The following is a 22,667-nucleotide window of genomic DNA, read 5'->3' as shown; positions in this document are numbered from 1 at the left end:
AAATACGATGTGTAAGTGTAAGATTGTAGGTTGGTAGATATACATATAATTTAGAATCAATATTTTCTGGGTATCCGCAAAATTTCCTGTGTTGCTCTACCTGCGTTCTTGTCCTCGGTGAATGGTGCTCCGAGCCTTATAGGGAAAATATTAGATTCCTCCATTGGATCTATGGAGGCCGCACACTGCTCCGAGGCCAAGAACGTTTGGTCTATAACCTGCCCTAACACGGATCCGCCTGCCAATCCTTGCTCGCAGAAGCAATGAGACGAGCCGCTCTGTCAACAAGTACGGAAAAACCTTTTAGATACGTCAACTAGTTCGACAGACCGAGATCGTCTCCTTGCGACTGCGGAGTGGGAGTCGGGTCTGTGGCTGCAGGCACTACCCTCTCCAAATATTGGCACTTTTTTGTATGACACCACCTTCCGCCTGGCAGCTAGCTCACGTTTAGGGGCATTAACTAACCAGCCATATCGCTGTCAATGCGGCGGCATGGTGGACATCCTAGGCCAACATGGCCTCTCGTGCGTCCAAAGCGCTGGAAGAATTCCCCACCACGCCAGTATCAGTGATGTCATCCGTCGGGCCCTTGTTCGTGCCAGAGTGCCGGCAGTACTTGAGCCTAGCGGTCTAGCCAGGGACGATGGCAAGCGACCCGTCGGAATGACACTGGTGCCTGCGTTGAAACCTTGGGACCATGGGGGCCAAATGCGCGTCGGCTTTATAAAGATTTGTCGGCGCGCCTAATAGAGGCCTCGGGTGACGGGTGAGCGTATAAATATATCGCCATACAGCGTGGAAATACGGCCAGCCTTCTAGGCACCTTGCCCATTGACGGCGATTTGGGCCAAATTTTTTATCTTTAGTTTAAGTACTTAATAACTTTAATTATGTTTGTTTATTTCTTTGTTTTTGGATATTAAAATATAATCTTTTCTCTAAGTATGCTAGTTTTTCCAGTACAATTCTGGACTTATCTAAAAACCAAGCATTTGCATTTAGATAGGGCTATTTGGTAAAATGGAACTGTTCATGAAGACCAGAATGGAACGCCTTTAAGACAAAAGTTTTTCTTAGTCTTGAGGCAAAGTAATTGAAGATGTAAATGCCATATTTCAAATTGTTTTGATAAGTATAGTTTTTTTGTATTAAAGATTATGTTGTTTGAGTTTAGTTCCGTAGTGTGTAGGTAATGAGGTGAGTAAGTAGGTAAAGGTGTAAGATGCAGGTGGGTACTCGTAGTTATAATTAAAAATCGTACTTTTCACTATGCATGAGATTCTCATTCGGTATGTACACGAAACTTTTGATCTGTAATAATTGGTACAATGCCTTAAGGGCCTATTTTAGATTTAAGCTAGTTATATTATAGTAATCCACTGTATATATCCATCATGTATATTGTTATTGCAAATATTTAGTTGGGTTAGGTTGATGTAGTTTGGGTCAAGTAAGATGATGCTGAAGTTCTCATTTTTTATTACAAAATAAATAATAAAATGGAAATAAATAACTAATTAATACAAAGGTAGGTACTTATGCTAACCACTTAGGCATGTAATACAAAAATATGTTTGATTCTGGAACGAATATTCATGGTTTCAGTAGCATTATAGTTTTTGTATAAAAGGCAAAAACCCTGCTACAATTTCAAGAGATTACACACACACAATAGCGTCCTAAAATACACTTATCTTTGTATGAGATTGCTTATAAATAATATCACTTGGTCCTTCGAAGGATGGCGCTCACTTGCCGAGGAGGATCTTGCGGCCGGCTCCAATGTTCTGTCCGGCTTGGGTAGCGCCCTTGTTGGAGCCCGCCTGCAGGCCGACGATGGTCTGGCCGGCGTTCAGGACCTCGTCGGAGAACTCGCGCTTGCACTCGTCAGCGGGCTTGGGGCCTAGGTTGGGGCCGGTCCACTCGGGGTGTCTGTAGGTCTGTAAACAATACGTGTATTATTAGACCGGTACCGACTCACAATGCGGTCAAGACTTTATATCACTTTCACAAGACTTAAAGAATCCCCACTTGGCCTCCACGCAACCACGTGGCCTTGGGTATTTATGAAAACTGAGGTAACGTTTCACGAAAGTCGTAAATTTTGAAATTGGCAATGTTCCAACTTCAGATCTAACCGTATCTTACGGTGAGCAGTCTGTAATCGAGTAATTCGTTTCGTTGCGATACAATTTTCTATTTTGGGAAGAATATGTTTACAAGATTATGGATTACTGAGTAATAAACTTGAATGTTTAAGTCGTGTAGTTGATGGTCTCGCACTGAGTATTTAAATAGATCCAGGGTGATATAATCGGATCACGCCTTTGCGGATGATGTCACTGGAAGGTTTGAGAAGGTTTTCCATGCTCACCTCGCGGCCAAGGGCGAACAGTGTGCTGACGACTTGCGCGATGTCCTTCTTCTCCCAAAGGTCGACGGTCTGGAATACGTCAATGTCGGGGACACCGTACGCTTTGATGGCCGCCTGGAAGCTAAACAAAAAATACAGATTAGCCAAAAAATTCTCAATACGATATCGAGCGTAATACCTCGAGTTGTTGAGATTACGGGATGGTCAAAGCCGTCCCTCCAAGCTTTTTATTTATGGTAAGAAAAATCTCGTCTTGAGTAGTTTTATATTGACTTACAATATTCAAAAGGCAAGATTTTGTTGCAATGTATTACCTGATAGTAAAGAATATGATCAGGTGAGACTAGGACCGAGAACTGGTGAGCTTCTAATAAAAAAAATGAGTAGAATGTTGGGAAAGTGCAGGTCATAAAATAATTTTCTTACTTGGTGATGTTCTCCATCATCTTGAACTGTCCGCCGGAGGTGTTGATCTTGGGGACGGCGCCAGGTTTCAGCTTGTTGATGAGCTGGCACAGGACGGTGCCGTCCTTGAGCACATCTTCGAACGCATCGTTGGGGGGGAACTTGGCTCCCAGGACGGTTTCGATCCAGGTCTGGCACTCCTTCTCACGTTCAGGGTCACGCTTGGAAGCGAGCTGAAATGTTTACGATTATGATAATATATAAATAGTAGAAGGTCTAACAAAAATTTGCTCTAACCCGTTGCTGATTCTTAGATTGTCCATAAAATAAATATGCACTTGTATCAAAGTTATCCAAATTGGCATCTAATGCGATAGTAGATATCTGGTAAGTAGATAATAAAAACACGGTGAGATTAAATCTAGAAGTAAATAAAAAATATATCTTGTGAGAAAATGTCGTAAATTTTTTGAAGTAGCCACTTTGATGAAATTGACTTATTTATTCACCGTATTATGTGTTCTGAAAATAGGTGGACTTATTATTTTTGAAAGGAAAAAACGATTTGATTTTATAATTTTTTGCCAGTATGAGTGTGTTTGTATGAATAATGATGCTGACCTTAGCGCGGACTTGGCGTTCCAGAGACATGTTGTGTGGTTGTGTGTGTGTGCTGCTGAGAGGTAGCGAGCCGTTGGCAATCTCCGCTAAACTGAACTCCTGTAAGCCGAGTCAACGTATTTATAGTGCGTACAGGCTACGTTTCTTCTGGAAAACTCCCGCGCCGCCCAACCCGATCGAACGAAATAAACTTCTGACTCAACAACCTTATTGGTATCACACTTGCAACACATTATTTTATTTGGAATGTAATAATTTTAACTTCGGAGTATTTATACTTCAGTTTTATTTTGAGGTCTTTGTTTAGTTTACGGGTAGGAATATTTTACGCCGACACCGTTACAGTAGGTGATATGGCTTTCATAATTTCCGCATGATTTCTGCGAAAAGCATCGATGTATAGGCAAACAGGTCAAGTCAGTTCAAGTCAAATGATTAAGTAGTACCTACACTAAAATGATTCGCTGAAAACATGTGCAGGTGTACATGCTTGAAATATGTACAGTCAGCGCCAATAGTAGCGGATGAAACAACGCGCCTAAAGTACCTGGAACCCTGGAATACTTTTCCTAATAGAGATGAATCTCTACAGTTCATAGCCAAAAGTATCTGTTGCATTATAATTGTTGTACTTATAAGAGACATAAGGTCAATACGGGTAAGTGTGTGTTTACACATTCATTAGTGTTTATTGCGAGTTCATACATTTGCCACAAAGCACAAGTACCTAGCTAGTATACTCTCAATAAACACTAATCAATGTTTACACAGGCCCCAATGAAGTCCAGCTACACTTAGCCCTATGCCACACTTACCCGTTCTGACTTTTTATAATTTTATTAAGCGGTTAGAGAATGGTGGCTACTTTTGATACTGCCTGTACAGGTGTTTTAACAAAAGGTAAACTTTTTCCATATAAGAAAGCTCGTGAATTTACTCAAAATCTAGAAATATCTACTTTTATGACATCGTTTTGTGACAAACATCATCTTGTTTTACTTGTCAAATACACAAATATTCTGGTTACATCATTCATTATGTAGGTTTTCTGAAAACGTGATACCTATCAAGTCAAGTTTAAATTGTGAACGGGATACAAAGTCAGAAATCTACGCAAAGCTCTAGTTGTTGGAGTAACACTGTAACTTTGCACTGCTCATGAACGTGTCGAGTATTTATTTAGCAAAACTACGAAGGCTAAGGCCGTTTAGTTTTAACTGCGACCTTCATTCATCTGTCAGCGCGTCGTACCGACGAACATAAAAAATATCGGAACCGAGGGCCTACTGCCAACACCGAAGTTCACAAATTGCGGGTGTCTTTCTCTTTTACTCCAATTAAGGCGTAATTAGAGTGACAGAGAAAGATGCCCGCAATTTTCGAACTTTGGTGTTCGCGGTAGGCCCTCTGGCGCTAAAGTGCTGGAACCTTCAGCGCGGTCAGTTTGAAGGCAATGCAACATCTATTCATGCAAGTTTGTAGTCAAGAGTAATACTATTTACAGTACATATGGTGCTACTTTTCCGCACCAGTGCGTAAATTAGCATATTACGTTACTGTGTCGGACATTTAAAAGGCCATATGTACTGTAAAACGTTGTACGATACATGTGCAAATAGGTAATTCGCAACTCGTGTCGATTTAAAACACTCCCTTTGGACGTGTTTAAATCTATCGCCACTCGTTTTGAATTTCCTATTTTTCGCACTTGTATCGTAATGTACTATTGTGACATCCTACTTCTGGAGGCTTCTAGCTCGAGTATATTTATGGTATCATTTTATTACGATCACATTATTTATTATTTATTTATTGTATGCTACCGCGGCCGGGCTGTCAACAGGTGGAATTAGGTTGTTAAATTAAATAAAAATCAGTTTATGGAACCTACCGACTACGACGGATTGCAGTATTTCTTACACTTATTTTGACAAAGAAGGTAGAGGTAGGGTAGACCAAGCTATGTTGGCAGCTATTTTGATAGCCCAGGTGGTGCAAGTGTTATTTTAAACGTCAAACTTCTACGAGACTATGACGTTTAAATAACACTTGCACCGCCTGGGCTATTAAAATCACTGCCAACTTAGCTTGGTATAACTTACATAACACTAATAATCCTATCACTCCATTTTCGATAAAGTTGTAATGTAACTTACAAGTTACATCCGACTTCCGTTTTTTGCCTACACGTATGTACTCGTATATCTCTGGGAAAACGCGCATTTTTGAGTTTCAATATGTTTTCCGAGCAAAGCTCGGTCTTCCAGATATTTATTTATTATTTAACTAAACAGCCATTTGTTTTGCTATGTACATATTGAATATATTTATCTAGATCCGGATAATTTCATACATTTCGGATCCGGATTGCAAACCCTAAGTTTACCGAAGGACCTTTAGTGAAGAGGAACGTCGACGTCGTAAGTGAAATCCCTTAAGCAGTCGAGTTCGCAAAAACTGATGCCTACGGCAGTTTTTGGAATAAGGTCGCCGAGCATACAGCAGAGTCATATTGCACTTAAAAAAATATTAGCCAAACTCATTGAATAATTAAAAAATAACTGAATTTAAGTAAGAATAAAATATTTTTTACTGTTATTATTCTGTGCTGTTATGCAAACATTTCTTTCAGTGTGGATGCCACTAGAAAAGCGCTAATATGAGGAAGAGATTATAAATAGTAGATTTTCTGTCACCTAACTTATACGGTAATACATTCAGCGCTGACAGCCCCAAAGCCCCACCCACACGTCTCCAACTCGATGATTTGTCATTGTGTCGTTGCCTACGCGCTAGCGTGCTTACCATGAGCCACCGGTATATAAAAATACCTATCGCCTTGAATGTTTACATGACGTCGCTGTGAATCTATTAGTCACAGTTTTTAAGTAAATAGCAAAATTAATGAGTCAGAAATATTATTTCAAGGAGCAAGGAAAGCCTTTCTATATCTCCGGTCCGCAGTTCGTTATAATTTTTTATTGTTATAATTCTTTGATATCTGACATAATATATATCTATTTTATATTTCAGCGTATTATTATGTACTCGTATTTGTGTTTCATGAGCTGATTCTTCCCGAAAAGCAAATATGTAGAAAAAGAAAACTAAGGTCTACATTTAAAATGTTCTATACTACCTACTCTCACACCCAACGCATTAAGAGGGGGCATAAAGCCAGGAAATTAGAAAGAAACATATGATATAGGTGCGCCGCGTGAAACTCGCGACAGAACTCATGGCCGTAGGGCGAGTTTTTAGGTACCTATTGACTCAATTACTCAGAAAATATGCTTCTGTTTAAAATTTTACTCGTCAGATCCTTCGGTTACGTCACTAGCTAGTTTATACTTAAATAACACTGCTGGTAGTACGGTAACGATATAAATTGAATGAAAGAAAATTAGACATGTGTTCATGATTTTCTTCTATTGACCCACGTTTAACATTTTAAAGTTGTGGAGTCTGTCTGCCCTGGCAAATAGACTAGTTTCCGATTTATGTCATGGCATTTGCCCTTGATTAAAACGAGTAAAAATTCAACATAAAAAGTATATTTTTGTGCTAGCCCCTTCTTAAACATTTAACATCTGACATCTTCACAAGTGACATATAATCATCATCTGACAAAGTTTCAATTGGAAATGCCATGATAAAAAATTAACATACATATTAATGTGACCAGCTTCTTTCCACCGCGGTACAACAAGCTGTCGATTTTTTAAAAATTAACAATAGCATCTAACAAAACTATCGATGCGATGAGTGCATTTTTTACGTATTTGGTCCCGTCCTTAACCCACAAATGGACCAGCGGCTGACGTCCACGAGGGTTCAATACACATCGCCCTTAAGAGTATAGTGGACGACTGCTTCTCCATACAAACGTAGTCCCGTTTTCATGGCATTGGTAGTAGGTAGTGCATAACAAGCGAACCCGTCAGAGGGTAGATAGCTATGGTGTGTGGGTAGAGCATAATTAAATTCGCAGCACATCAGTAACTCCGTGAAAATGGCATGAAATATCGGGTACTCATAAGAACAAATATCAAGGTGTGTGCCCCATGGCTTTAAAATACAGGCTCGATTCTACTTGCTACACTGAGCTACTTTTATTTTGGGACCAACCACGAAATTGCAAAAATTTTCGTGATCCCCGGGTTGGTCCCATACTAAAAGTAGCTTAATTTTGTGAGTAGAATCGAGCCCTGCATTTAAAACCTCACAATGGTGGGAGATATACTGTATGGTACTTAAATACCCCATATTAAGAGTGTATAAGAATTTATTAAGAATTATAAATCTTTTTCTTGGTAAGGATTGAATAATGTGTAGATATGAATAAATAGTACTAGAATGCGCAGAACGCGCTAACCCTTATCCGTCGTAAATCAGCCTATCAACGACGCGTCAGACTTATCAACGCCCGTCATGAAAGCTTTCCGCTCGCGGGAGGAAAATATCTTTTTATAGCAGATACGTAGAAAATATAGGCAAATCGGCATAATGATTAAAAATTGTCAGTCAAATATTAAACATTGCATACATACATGCATCTTGTTCACTGGTAATATCAGGAGCTCAAAAACAATATAAAAGTTTATCACGGTCCATATCCCGGTCGATTTCAGTCTAGTGAAACTAACCGTGAATCATTAAAAACTGTTATTGTAATAATCATATTGCTATTTACACATATAATATTTGTGTTATTGATATTCTGTTGAATATGTATCCTGTAGCAGGTGCTAAGCGAACGAGGTGTTCAAAATAATCTTAGCCAACTTTATTGGTATGAGCTTATACGCTCACACCAATATGTGTGTGTGTTTTGCTCTTCTGGTTCACAATTCATAATACAAGACACACACACACAGATATATTTATTAGAAAAATTAAACAGCTGTCATATACAAGGCAGACATTTTCTTGATTGGCACTTTCTTTTCATACTAAAGACGCTTTTTTAAACCTCTTACTAGTTTCTAAATAAGATTTGCTAGACAATTAGCAAAAATATTTATGGTGTAAATAAAATAGTTGCGCACTAATTTTAAAGCAGATTTATGAAAACGAATGAAAAAGCGACCAATACCTACAATGACCGAGATCTCTACGTAACTTACTTTCACAGATTTAGTGCTTACTTTCTATGCATTTCGCTCCTAACTGGCATAGAAGCGCAAGCAAGATATTATACAGAATTTAAGTAACGTATAGACGTCAGTGAATGTGGCCGTATAGGCTATACCCAGTTCACCTGGTCACGGCGAAACCCGTCTCAATTCCAGCCAATAAACATTTATTTTCCGTTCACTACTTAAGAACACAAATCAAAAATATTCAATGTAAAATGGTTTATGACGGCTTCTGTATTATTGTACAAGATGTTCTCCATATCGCCGTTGTCGTTGATCCTTCGCCTCGGTCGCCGTCCAGCCATCCTAGACTCGAGCCACACCGGCGAGCGCACTCGCGGACTTCTGCACCGTATGGATGAAAAAAATTAACCAATTCACACTTATAAAAGTACACAATTTTGAAAATAGACAAGCTTAAGCCCTTACTAAGGCCTTACCTTACCTTGGCCGTAGCTTACTACATAATATTGTGTAGTGATCTCGTTAGTTGTTATAAGAAAAACTATAACACAGTGCACCTGTTTTGCTTTGTCTCTTTTTCTCTCAATAATTATAAACATGTTTAAAAAACTAATATTTCAAAAAATCATACGTGTAATTGTAGTACCTTACGATAAGTGTAGTGTAGTTAAATGTATTTCTCTTATAACATGTATTTAAAGAGAGCTGCAAAAAAGTGAATGTTTTTACGGCCCCATCAAACTACTACTATTAGAGATATCTAGGAAAATTCTAAAGATATTTAGGAAAATTTTGACATTTCTTAATGTTCAAATCTGGCCGTTAGTGTATATTTGCAACTTTGGGTCCTGCTTAACTTCTTATTTTTGTTTCCAAAAAAATGTGACTGATATAAATAAAAGTGAATTTTCCAATTTTACTCTCTTTATTAAAACACCCTCCACAAACTCATCAAATATTACATACACTCCGGCAACCCATATGATTACACAACAATTGTTTATTTTTAAATCATAATGGTTCTTGTTACTTTCTATATTACACATTTAATTACACCATTTTTATATTTAAAACAATATATACATTATCATTCCTCAACGTTATACCATTTCAGTCAATTCAATATTTTTATAGATTTTCTAATCAGATCTCACCAAGCTTAGATCTCATGCCACCGTTGGGTCCCCAGCCCGCGTAGCCAACGTGCCAATCGTGTCGCTCCGTAGCGAACGAAACGGAACTGTTATATGAGCGATATATAACTATGCTACGCTACGGAGCGTTAACAATTGGCACGTTGGCTACGTGGCCTGGGCAAGGGAATTTAGGACTATTCTAATCTTGGTGCCCATCTTTTCTAGTAAAGACGACAAGGCGCGTAGCCAACAAGTCAATCGTTAACGCTCCGTAGCGAATGAAACGCAAGTGACACTGTCGCACTAATATGAAAGAGTGATAGATAGAGATGACTACGCTACGCCACGGAGCGTTAACGATTGGCACATTGGCTACGCAGCCAGAACATTACTGAAACTGCAAATATACTTTTGTTAATCTAAGAATACTCAATTTAAACATTTTGTGTTCAATATAAAGGTGTTACCGAGGTCAAATATATTCTAGTTACGGGAAATCATTATAAGGGACTGAATTCTGGCCGAGCTTCTTAAATTACTAATATACAAAAGGATGTGTTTGGTGCCCTTACTATGAGTTTAAAGCGGCAGTAAAGACTAGATTCGAACCACGCTAACTCTGCACAGATTTTGCAATGACAAAGTTTGGGAATGCTACTATAAATGTTAATTTATTATGACAATATGAAGTTTATTATATAGCACTTGTTTGTTCTGATGTATATAAATAAGTATAGTAAAATAATTATATTCGATGACCCACTCGTATTTAAAACAATGAGACTTTCGCACTTGCCCGCCCCTGTTTCACAACCCTGACAGTTGTTACCTGATATTGGGTCATTACCTATGAAATTGGCGTTTTTGTTCATAAGTATTAGTCATGTCATAGTTAATTTATTTTAATAGTAACTTCGAAGTATTTTTTAATTTCATTTGTGCGCTACATAATAACGATTTTACATACAATTATTTGCTGCTTTTATTGTTTTATGTATTCACAATACCGCCCTGAAAACAGCTCTTTTCATGTGCTGCCGGCTCGAGTATTTAAGTGACTTATATATTTCTGAAGGGACATATTTAAAAAAAATATGAGATAGAAAATGTGCCTTAAAAATGTCTCTGATTACTGGCAAAAAAATTTGATTTGAAAATGCCATCACAAAATAATCCGCAAAATTCATTGTATGAAAAATCGAATTTCGTTAAAGTTCTCCATACAAAACGCCAATTTCATAGGTAATGACCTAATATTTACAATTCACTATATATTGCTGGTCCTACAAGTAAATATTGATGTTATGTACCGTCGTTACTTAATGACTCAGAAATGTATAGGGCATTATCAGTGTTAGATGTACATTTTTAAGCTGTTGAAATGAGCGCTAGATTGAAAAAAAATACCTCCAAATCTCATCCAGGGGAGTGAGAACCCCACGATCGAAGCTCAAAGAGGAAAATCGACCCTAATCGACCTCTATAAATTGGAGCTTTTTGAGAATTAATTGACAAAACTTTATCCCATTTGTCCCTACACAGTCGTGTTTTAAATATCTGGAGTAAATAGACGTTTGCGCGCCGTTCTTTCATATACTTTCCAGTTTTAAGGAGAACTAATTTGATCTATTAAATTACCTACTTTACAGTAGTACTTCGAGTTGACTATAATTGTAAATTTTTGGAAATACATTTCCATAGTTAAAATTTAAACTCATTAATATCTAGGTTTACGCCAAAAAGAATGTGCCTGATAACAAAGTGTTTCCTACGAATCCTACGTCATCTGTCACTTTACTCCAGCTCTTAAAAGTACGCATAATAATAATTTCAAGATAGTATCAAATAAATATACTTAAATTACAGAAAACAAAAATCTATCGTATAAGTTTGTGCATTTGTTTTGACTAGATTTGTTGGTGACGAGAATAACACAATTAAATTGCAGTATTGAATATAACAATAATACAAATAAGACCAAGTTTCTTACGCTTAGCTTTTGCTTCTAGCATCGCACTTTTAGTATCAAGGAGTGACTTTACCATCGAGTCTCTAACTCGTTGCTTACTCGTCTATTTTTGACAATTTTTTATCAAATGGATAGGTAATACAGGTACTTAACAAAAATACATTAAAACACAACATCCATAATCTTTAGTTTCTTATACAATACAAAAGGTATACTTCACAAACGTATACATTGTTTTGCGATTGGAATGTTTATTTACAGTCATTATCACATAAAATTGTATTATTCTATATAACGTTAGCTACTTACCCTACTTATATACTAAATCTGTAATATCATACATCCTTGTTTATGTAGATGAACAGTACTTGCTTTCTTACGATAAATAAATCTAAAATTCGTTTTATAAGTTTATTATTGCAATATTATTTAATGGACACAAACTTTTGGCACTTGAAATTGTTTTCACTTCGAGTTTCGTCACAAGTCACAAATCGTTTGAATCTAATTTTCACTTCTAATATTGGAAGAGTGTCATATCACGTGGAATGTTAGTAAGAATGTGGGTTAGTGTACAGCGCGGTTGCGTCGCGGGCGGCGCCGGGGCAACGGTACGGCCATTAGAAAAGATGATTGTTCGTTTTGGCTAGCGGGCCGAGGTGGTCGGAGAGCAGGTAGTTCGGCGGGGCCACGCTGAGCAGCGGGAAGCCCGAGGGCTGGCGCAGCAGCCCGCAGCCGCCGGCCCACTTGCCGCCGCCCGCCGCCGCGCCGCCCCCGCCCGCGCCCCCTCCGATACCGTTCAGCTCTTCACATAATTTGTTTGCTGTAAAACAGAAACGTATTGTATTATAACATTTGTAAAAATATAAGTGTCTATGGATGCCAAAAGGTGGAGGCAAGTAGTAGGAGGCATGTCCTGTGACAATGCAACGCACAATAAAATTTGAATTTATATAATAAATAGGTATGTATTGTTTGCGAAATATTTTACGTTAACTCTCTTATTTGATACAAAAGCGATAGCTCACAATTTGTGGGCGCTCTCGAATAAGTACAAGTTTAAATTAAGTGTAACCCCAATAACGAGTCTTAAGTATTTATTCTTACTACATTCTGCATCAAAACAATAAAATTTATTGGTCTTTGAAATATTCATATTTAAAATCTCAAATGCAACGGAACTCGCATCATCATAACTTATCCAAATGGCAACATCACAAACCGCCAGAACTCATACAAAATCTGTTCGAATATGAAATCAGACTGCAGCCGTCGGGTGAACATGAAATAATCGCGGTAACCCAATTAAGCACTAATCACCTAATCCTTGCGCGCGGCTCCGTTGTTTATTCAGGCCTGAGTGACAATCGCGCGCACAATTAGCGCAAATGAGCCGAAGTGAAAATCTGGCGCGGGCGGTGGGTGGCCCTAATGTGATTAATGTGGCCGCAAGTCCGCCATTACCGCGCGGCACCGGCCCATAAAGCCTGATACGATGGCCACGCAAAAACCATGCACACGGCCGCAGTCGCTAAACATAACTACTTAATAATATTTATGTACGTTAGTGGCAGAGAATTATACCCATTTAGCACTTATAAATCATCCTTGAAAAACCTGGGGTTGATCCCACCACCGGCCCACAATGGTATATATGAGTATTTAATAATCATAGCTAAAATGTTCTTAAATTTTTACCATTGTGTGGGGGTGTTGTGGGTCGTATCTGTAGCGCCAGCAACCGGCCTATTGAAGGCGCTGGTTCTCAACTGATTGCGTCCCATACTCTCACTAGTGGCTCCAAGAAGTTGTTATGCATGCAGCAGCCACACCCCGGTATAGATACTGCGTCGGTTCCCGGGCTAAACTAGTGAGGGGACCCTGCCTTTGGTAGGTTAAATAGTGGAACTCTCCCACTTCTAATGTATATTGTAATACTCGTAGTCGAATTATTAAGTACTTATTTTTTAGTGTCAGTGGCCCAGTGACCGCGTGTTTTCGAAGTGTTCTAAAAAGGGTAAGGCTCCAGCTGCACTAAAAGTAAGTTTTGTGTGTTCCATTCACAACGTTTAACGACTCGATCTATTGGTTTAAAAAGAATTCCGCAACAAGAAGTAACACTCATAGATCTCTTAGTATATTTTTAGAACTAGCCACCATTCGTGCTCCAGTTTGTTTTAATTACTTATCTTCATCTTTATTTTAGTGAATAATAATTTGGTAATAACAGATCAATGCAATTAAGTACGTACCTACGAGCAGAAATTTCACTAGTAAAATATTCTGATGTCGAGTAAAGCACGGTCATGGGCATTTTTAAACTTGACCTAGATTCCTTTGTCACAATAAAAAGAGGTAATAATTCTATTTATAAGCCGCTTATTAGAATTAAACATGACGCGTGTATTTGTCGAAAGCAGCCTTGTTGTGGCCGCCCACGCAGCCTGCGACTCCCCAAAATAGCACACTTCGTGATCGCGTCGGGAATGTAAGAATGACTCACTATGCTATAATTTCGATCAATGCAACATTTGAGAGATTTCAGTTGTTGGTACAAAAATACACGGGGCCGCTAGCCAATAATAACTCCGTTATTAAAACAACATGTTTGTAACATCTTATCCTTAGCATGTTGCGTGTTTTGTACACACCCACATATTTTATTCAGCTAAGATCAAATAACTTATTACTAATGAAAGACAAAGCTGGGTCTCAATATTTAATAGGTGCGCTGAACTGTTGTAATAAATAAAGCAAATTACACATATCATATAAAATACAAATATATTTTGGTGGATGATAATTATGTTTCCAAGAAAACTAAACATGAATAATAATTACTGTGCTCTTATACATTAATTTAACTACTTAATTTCATATTTAGGTACACTAAATAAGTGGCAATAACCATTTAAGTAATACAAGCACTCAAAACCTAAATTCCAACTTGAATTAGTTTTTAAGAGTTAAACGAAATTGCCGCCAAAAGGCCGGTTCCCTACAATCGAAATTACGGTTTTTACTCATTATAAAACGACATGCTGAAATAACATTAAACTTAGCATTAAAATTTACGTAAATATCTCTATGCCTGAAACTAGTTTTAGTTGCTACAACAATCAAAAAACAAAAGTTTTGTATGTTTAACTTCTCGGTCTAATTTCTTTGTATTACAACTTCTATTAACGAAAAGTAGTACCAGGCATACTTATAGGTAGATATGTATTTTACTTAAATGTTTATGTCAAATGTCATGATATTTACAGAATCTCTAATAACTTGGATTATATGGCGGCGGCTAGGTGCGTATACACGCACGTGTTAAGAGTTAAGTAACATAACATCCGTACATTCTGTCGCTACATCGTAAATGTCGAAGTTCTTACATTAATTCTAAATTCTAGCACTGTTAACTCGTTAAATGTTCAAAATACTTTAGGTTTAATAAAAGTTTTAAAGTGTAAGTCGTGTTTTAGCGAATTTATTATTTGTAGCATAATTATGTCAACATACCAAAAAATAACGACAAAAGCATCCTGTGGCGGAAGCTAGGCTTGAACCAGCGTTTTAAGCTTTCGCTACTTTAGGCAAAATTCTAGAGTCAGACCAAGACAAATCTAACTCTACTAGTTTGTCTCATTATATGATTTGTAAGTACACAAAAAAAGTAGTATTTTGGTGTGCAAAAGTTATTTATTTGTGTAATAAATGTGCTCACCGGACTTATACACAATTGCATCAACACAATTCATCACACTTGCGAAAAAAATATTTCTTTTTTTCTTAAATTATTGGAAATGATTCTTCAATACGGCGACGTTTCTAACATTCGGCATATTGTCATTCTTTGACAGGTTAGGTTATTCATTCAGCCACGATTGAAACTTCAGTAAAAATATTTTAAACGTCTCTAAAATTATCAAATTTAAAGTGTTTTAACATAAACACTATCATTTATGTGGTAAAATACAATATTCGTTATTTCAATATTTATTGTGCTATCGTACACAAACATGACAATTTATATTACATTAAAAATTTAACACTTCAGAACTATTACAATTATTTAACATTAAAAAGTTTATGACTCAGAAAAATCAACTTCCATCACCCTGTCTCGAGTCTGTAACCTGTAGCGAGTTTAACACTTTTTCCCCATCACATAAAGTGCCACACAGCGCCGCTAAAGAAGTTTTCACTTCAAAAAACAATAACTTCAGAGTTATAGCTTCGAAATCGATCGTTACAATGTCATTGAAGCCAGTAGAGTAGAGTTGTTGAAATTATGGATGGAAGTTGATTTTTCTGAGAGATAAACTTTTTAATGTTAAATAATTGTAATAGTTCTGAAGTGTTAAATTTTTGATGTAATATAAATTGTTCTGTTTGTGTGCGATAGCGCAATAAATGAATATTGTATTTTACCACATAAATGATAGTACTAATTAAAGCAATTCCAGCAAAATTATTCTCTAACCATTCCAAAATATCAAAAATGCACAACGTTAATACTCAAGTTTTCACTTCTGCCGGCACTCCCAGAGTACAACCCGTTGTTTTTTTTTATATAATCCATAACTCTCGTGGGAACAATACATGCCTTTGTCTTTCAGTACCTGCATGATCTTTTTCGAGCAAGTGTGATTGAAAATTAAATTACCGTTGACTTGCTTTTCTTGTGATCTGGTTACGAATGGAACATGGGAGGTTGGAATGCGCACGGATGTCTGTTCAAATGTTGACAGATTGGTACAAATTCCGCCTCTGCTCTTAAAAAACAATTTGAATGTAAGTAGTTACACAGAAGAAAGATAATAATTAACTACTGATATTTTAGTGAAGACTATATACATGGTGGGCAATATAAGTAAAAAAGTTATGTATCGTATGGTATCATGTAGGCAAAAAACAGCTTTGTTTTGTGTAATCCTAAATTTAAAGTTATAATATTTAGCTTTTTTTTTTGATGTGTCGATGCAGGTTACACGGTCATGTTTGCAGATAACTGACGTCCCAGCAAATGTCAAAACAGAGATTTGTGTAAGTACCCGATGAAAAGCCTATGGAAAAGTTGGAATAAAGATGTTATTTTCAAAGATAATATAATAAGTTAAAAATCCTACCTTTATAACCTACGACCTAAGGCGTTGTTTACAAAATGCTAATGAACAGAAAATCTAGTAACGAAATCTGGCTGGAGTAGGGTGGAGAGGTGGTGAGAGACGAGGACGCCGACGGAGGTTGACGGCGTTTTTGAATTTTCCTTGCAAGCTGCAATAGCTTCTTCTCATATTCATCAGTTTTATATTCACTCTTTCTTTTAGGCAATATAATTTTGGATATCACTTATGACACGTGAACAAAATGAATAAAGATGCGAGCTGTGAATATCACACCATTGCCTGAATATCACGCGAAATCCACACTAGAAAGGTATTAATAGGATTCCGATTATACAAAGAGTGTCTATCAAATCAAGGTAATTACGAGTATGTAGGTAATTAGAATGGCTAATAACATTTTTACTGTTTTACTGGTAATACCGCCTAGAATAATATGCGGTTAAAGTTGGTATAGTTACCCACAAAGTTTATAATTAGGGCCATGCTCACAGCAATTTATTGTTGGCAAGTCTCTCCGTGCGAGTGCTGTTACGAAAAGCGCTTCGATATTAAAAAAATATACATTTTTCATCGTCCCATCGCACCAACGCCAAGATTATCGTGTAAAAATAAATGTTCGGTCACCATGACGTACACAATATGGCTACATAAACACATTTAACTATCACCACATTCTGTGCTTGGAACGTTGACGTAAATACCTAGACACCCTGCCTAGGCCTTTGCTAAACAACCAAAACTCGATAAATACGAGCAAGTAGATACAGCAGCGGACGAGAATACTAGTCGAAAGTATCTACACTATCAAATATGTACATAGAAAACAGATATGTACTCGTTTCTCTATTTGTAAAGCTTTTACATTGTGGCAGATACTTTTGGCGCATTATTCTATACGCTACATTGATGGTGGCTGTAATACATACTTGCCAGAGTATAAATGCGAAAGTAACTACGATTTTTGTGCGGGTAGCGTCCAGTATTTTCCAGTCACAGACTTTCCAGCTCTTCCTTCCTATTCGTTCTTTGCTAGAAATAGGAGTGTATGATAGGAGTTTTGTACAAACGAAACGACATTTATAGCATATCCCTCTGTGGCTAACACAGGGGGGAACACATGCTATAGACTAACGTAGTCTACTATACGCTTAGCGGATACTATGTTTTAATATGAAGTAATTTGTTTGACACGTACAAAAATATTTACCTGCTGACGTGATAGGCTTGAGGTCGGGCGGGGAGAGGTGCGGCAGGGCATGGTGTGCCGGCTGCGGCGCGGGCGCCGGCGGCGGGTGCGGCGACACCGCCGGCGACGCCGGCTTGTCGCGCTTGCCCTCCGCCTTCACTGGGGCCTCGCCTGCCTTTTGCTGCGCTAACCGCTCCTGCTTGCGGAACTTCGCCCGACGGTTCTGGAACCATACCTGAAAATGAAGTTGACGGTGTTATTTTTCATGAGATAATTGGATGACTTTTGCATTGTTTGTGTAACATGAATGTCAACGATTTACAAGGCAAGAATAAATAAGTTTGACCTCGGTCATCTTTTATATTTTCACATTATTTGTTTCATGTGTGTAGGCCAGGCGGTGGACTTGATGATAGGTTAATTTATTTTTAAAAATATAAACAACATCTACGGAAAATGTTTAGCATATAACGGGAAAATATTTCCACGGTCTACGGCGTAGTACCTGCACGTAGTGTTGCTGGGCAGTGAAAACGTTGAACTCATTAAGGGTGCTGTCAGGGTTCGTGTTTTGTATATATGTCTTTCGATGACGAAAATGGATTGGGAGCCACTTAAGTCCTATGCGAAAATGAGAAACGTGGTCAAATTTACGTAATCCAAATATAAACCGGGTGCAGAGATTTTGTATTCGCTCAAGCTTATTTAGTTGCTCTTCTGTGAGATCAAGATAAGATATGTAGGCGTAATCGAGGATCGGAAGAAGAAGAGATTGAGCAAGTGCAATTTTGGTGGTGATCGGCAAGAAATTACGTAGTCGCCTAAGAGAACCAACAGCAGCAAACACCTTCCTACTAACCTCATCCACTTCAGGCACCCAAGATAAGGAGCCGTTCATAATAATAGCAAGATTTTTCACCTGGTGTGAAAATGGAATCTGGGTACCGTCAAAGTATATGGGGGGAAGATTCGCAAGATCTACTCTGGGAATTGTTTGCTACTGCCAATGATGATGACTTGAGTTTTCGAAGGATTCACTTTCAGACCATGACTTGTACTCCATTTCAGAATGCGTAGTCCAAGTCATCATTCGTGCTTTCTACGACGCAAGGAAGATTGCCAATTACTCCCTGCCTATATATCTGGAGATCATCGGCATGAAGGTGAAATTTTGAAGTAATAGAATTAATAAATATGGAAAAGAATAAAGATGATAGCACACCGCCTTGCGGAACATATGTATACATTTTTAGTACCTAATTGCACATATATTTGCCTCTTGACGAAAATTTTGTGGAAGATCACAAGTTAAGTATTAATCTAACTACAAGCTTTTACATGATATATATCTATAATTATAATTTGCTACCTGATATACACGGTTGTATTTTTTAACTCCGTTAACTTCGGGGTATGGCTAAGTATATTTAAGGAAAATAAATGGCATAGTTGACGATCGGTCTGGCCTAGTGGGTAGTGACCCTGCCGATAAAGCTCATGGTCCCGGGTTCGAATCCCGGTAAGGGCATTTATTTATGTGATGAACACAAATATTTCTTCCTGAGTCATAGGTGTTTTCTATGTAACTAAGTATATATTTATCGCCTAGTTCCCATAGTACAAGCTTTGCTTAGTTTGGGACTAGGTCTATTTGTGTAACATTGTCCCCAAAATCCCCAAACAGTTATTTCTTTTTTGTAAAAAGTAATTAATAGCGTTGTTGTAACACGGACATCATATTTAAACCCACCAAACAATCGAAAACTATGACATATCGATGACATTTGATATATCGAGATAGCATGTATTTGCTTTTAGTAGCAAATGTATAAACTCATACTTACCACTAATAAACATGTAATATGTAAAAAGACCCTAAAGCAAGTGTACACGCTCGTAGACGCCTTATCGGATAAAAATAAATCATTAATTATTTCCAAAAATGGAGTTAATACGAATACCGCTTTCTTTCAGAAAGTTACTTAATTTAAACTCGGGAATGCACCTATGAAATTAACTTAATTAAAAAAAAAACACCGTGAAGTATCATTTCGTTCCTATCCTCAGGCATAAAAACTGTGCCTGTGTATTAAATGTATACTCGTAAATAAAATAATATCAAACCTAGTGCTCCCGTACAAATATGTAAATTAGCCTGCTGAGAAGCCAAAGCCGCACGTATCGATTAGTAATTGACTGTCCTCAAACACATTGATTACCTGACTGAACGTCGATGACGCAAAAGAAACATAAACAAAAAGGGGAATAAAAAAAAGTAATAAAAACGTCCGGAACGTACGTGGGTTCGGATAAACAAACAAACTCGACCCGACTAATGGGAACGCATCCCATGCATCGCGCGCCAAATTTTAATGCAAACCGTTTTATATTCGTTCGAATTCGAGCCAATCCGAATTGATCATAATTCGATTTGGTGCGAGAGATAATTGCAACTGCCACGGGCGCTGATTGGGCCGTGATAAAAACTGGGCGCCGAGCGAGCACAATCATACGCGCTCTATTTGTTCATCTCCGTACTGATGATGTTTGCTCGCGTTTATACTCATTTCTTCATTTAACGTTAGACTAAAATGCGAGGAAACCCAGAGCTCTTAATTCCTATTAGTACAATCTCAATCAATAAAACTCGTTGTTTTAGAAGATGCCTTGAGTTTCTCTAAGCTGCCCCTTAAATATTCGGTAAAAATTTGATTAAAAGATGAGAAATTTTGGTACTAACCTCAGCTCGCGACTTTTCCCCCGTAAAAGTCATTAAATTGTAGCCTGTACAACTTATCTTTATATTTCTGTGACCCTGTTCACAGTCCCTATTCCCTTACAGACTTTTATCGCTTATGGTTCAATGAATAAAATCTATATAGTATGGTTCAATCCAGGTTATACTCGTAAGCTTCCTGTTTATCCAATTTCACTCAAATTCGTTAATCTATTTTGATCAACAAACATATCTATCTCCAGACATTGATATTGACTTACCCACAGAATTTTTAAGAAAACATCAATTTCAGAATTTTGTTATTATACTTAAACTTTCATAAACATGAATATTATTTCACACAGTTTTACACATTATAGGCACTGGCCGTCAAAGATCAGAAGGAATGAAATATTACCAGATACTTCATAATACCACCCACTTGCCTGACGTACCCTTGGCAGTGATCGCGACAACGTTAATGACCTACTCGGATATATTCTAGAAACCATTTCACACTTATCTATCTATTGAAGGTTTGTAAAAAAATACAGCTAGCACTCAAGGTTGTTACAGATTTGTATTTGTAAACACAGGTCTGGTGATAGATAAATACCTTCGTCGGTTTTTCATCTGGCAATGTTTACTTTGGTACATAGGTCGGTCATACTGAAAGATTTAACTCGGGCTGAACCCAGAACTCCTAGAAATAGTGTCTGTCTCATAAAAATTAAACGATGTAATCAACTGTCTTTTTTTTTGCAATTTTGGGAGTCGCAGTATAGATGGCTTGAAATTGCCCTTGCAAAACATGGGAGTGAAGCATTAACATTAAATCATACTTAATGGAATTATATGAGTAATTGGTGCAGTTTAGGTTAGGTGCCAGTGCCACGGCACTCTGATAGACAGCTACAACATCTGGAGATGCGCTAGATCAAGTCCTGTCTCTTTTCTAAAGAAGCTAGCGAATGTTTGTGTTACCTATGTTGTTAAGCTTTTCTGTCGATCCAGCATCGCAGATGGACACTGCACTGCCGCCCGCGCGCAACACTTACTACGAGTATGACTGCAATTTGACACTGGCCCAATGGAATATGTCTCTTCAGATATTAGTGTCTTAAGCGAAATGATTTATAATCATAGTGTAATAATTATAATGACCCAATTTATTATTTTAATTTATTTATTATAATTACTAGTAGTTCGCCTCGAACTGAGGGTACTGCGGTTCGCCAAAAAGATTGAACTTTGATTGAATGCACCTGCTTAGTCGGCAAAGGATCGAAAACCGGGTGCGATTTATTAAATAAATAAATAATATTATGAGACAATCTTACGCAAATCGACCTAGCCCCACAATAAGCTCAATAAGGCTTGTGTTGAGGGTACTAGACCGCGATATATATAATAGATAGATAATATAGATATAGATAAATTGTACTTAAATACATAGAAAACATAAACTCATGAAGAAATATTTGTGATGAACACATAAATAAATGCCCTTACCAGGATTCGAACCCGGGACCTCGTGTTTCGTAGGCAGGGCCACTACCGACTAGGCTAGGAGGACGGTAAGCCGTAATCTATCTTGTGAAATGTCAAATACCTACATTATGTTTATTTTATTTCGTTTTTATCTTGCTAATTATTTCATAATCGTAAATTAAAAAATAATTATAAATGTGTAAATCGAGCACTTTCATTAGATACCCAACTCGACCATACTTTCTTGCAAATAAGGTGACCAGAAATAAATAGCTTTTTGGCCTTCTAGGCTCTTCTAGCTTCATAACTCCTTGTCCGAGCCTGCTCATAATTTAATGACTAAAATATAGTGCCCTCAACTACGCGTTTACCCAATTTCATTTAAATTAGAATAAATTCACTTAAGTTATTGTGCATCAAACTATCCTCTGATAGCTCATCTTAAAACATCGAAATGCCGGGCGTGCCCCTAGCCAGCCGTGTGTTCCAAGTTGAATGTAAGAACTTCGCTTCGCTCGCTCGTTCGATTAGTTAAGGAGTA

General features: G+C 37.6%; 2 protein-coding genes across 2 annotated transcripts in view; both read right to left on the bottom strand.

Moving 5' to 3' along the window:
- Window positions 1-1,465: 1,465 nt before the first annotated feature.
- On the bottom strand, window positions 1,466-3,562 carry LOC133516888 (muscle-specific protein 20). The gene is made up of 4 exons (XM_061849915.1): window positions 3,404-3,562; window positions 2,804-3,015; window positions 2,378-2,498; window positions 1,466-1,943 (listed from the first exon to the last, which is right to left on the bottom strand). The coding sequence occupies exons 1-4, from the start codon at window positions 3,431-3,433 to the stop codon at window positions 1,752-1,754; spliced, it is 555 nt and encodes a 184-aa protein (XP_061705899.1). The 5' UTR covers window positions 3,434-3,562; the 3' UTR covers window positions 1,466-1,751.
- A 5,721-nt stretch (window positions 3,563-9,283) lies between these two features.
- Window positions 9,284-22,667, bottom strand: part of LOC133516887 (paired mesoderm homeobox protein 2A-like) — a 51,645-nt gene continuing 38,261 nt past the window's right edge. The window contains exons 3-4 of the mRNA XM_061849914.1: window positions 17,941-18,154; window positions 9,284-12,433 (exon numbers count right to left, since the gene is read on the bottom strand). Coding sequence (XP_061705898.1) covers window positions 12,231-12,433; window positions 17,941-18,154 — 417 coding nt within the window. The 3' untranslated portion in view covers window positions 9,284-12,230. The remainder of the gene's footprint in view (window positions 12,434-17,940; window positions 18,155-22,667) is intronic.

Source organism: Cydia pomonella, chromosome 4 (assembly GCF_033807575.1).
Source record: "Cydia pomonella isolate Wapato2018A chromosome 4, ilCydPomo1, whole genome shotgun sequence".
NCBI classification, from domain to species: Eukaryota; Metazoa; Arthropoda; class Insecta; order Lepidoptera; family Tortricidae; genus Cydia; species Cydia pomonella.
This window is presented reverse-complemented; position numbering and strand designations above follow the sequence as displayed.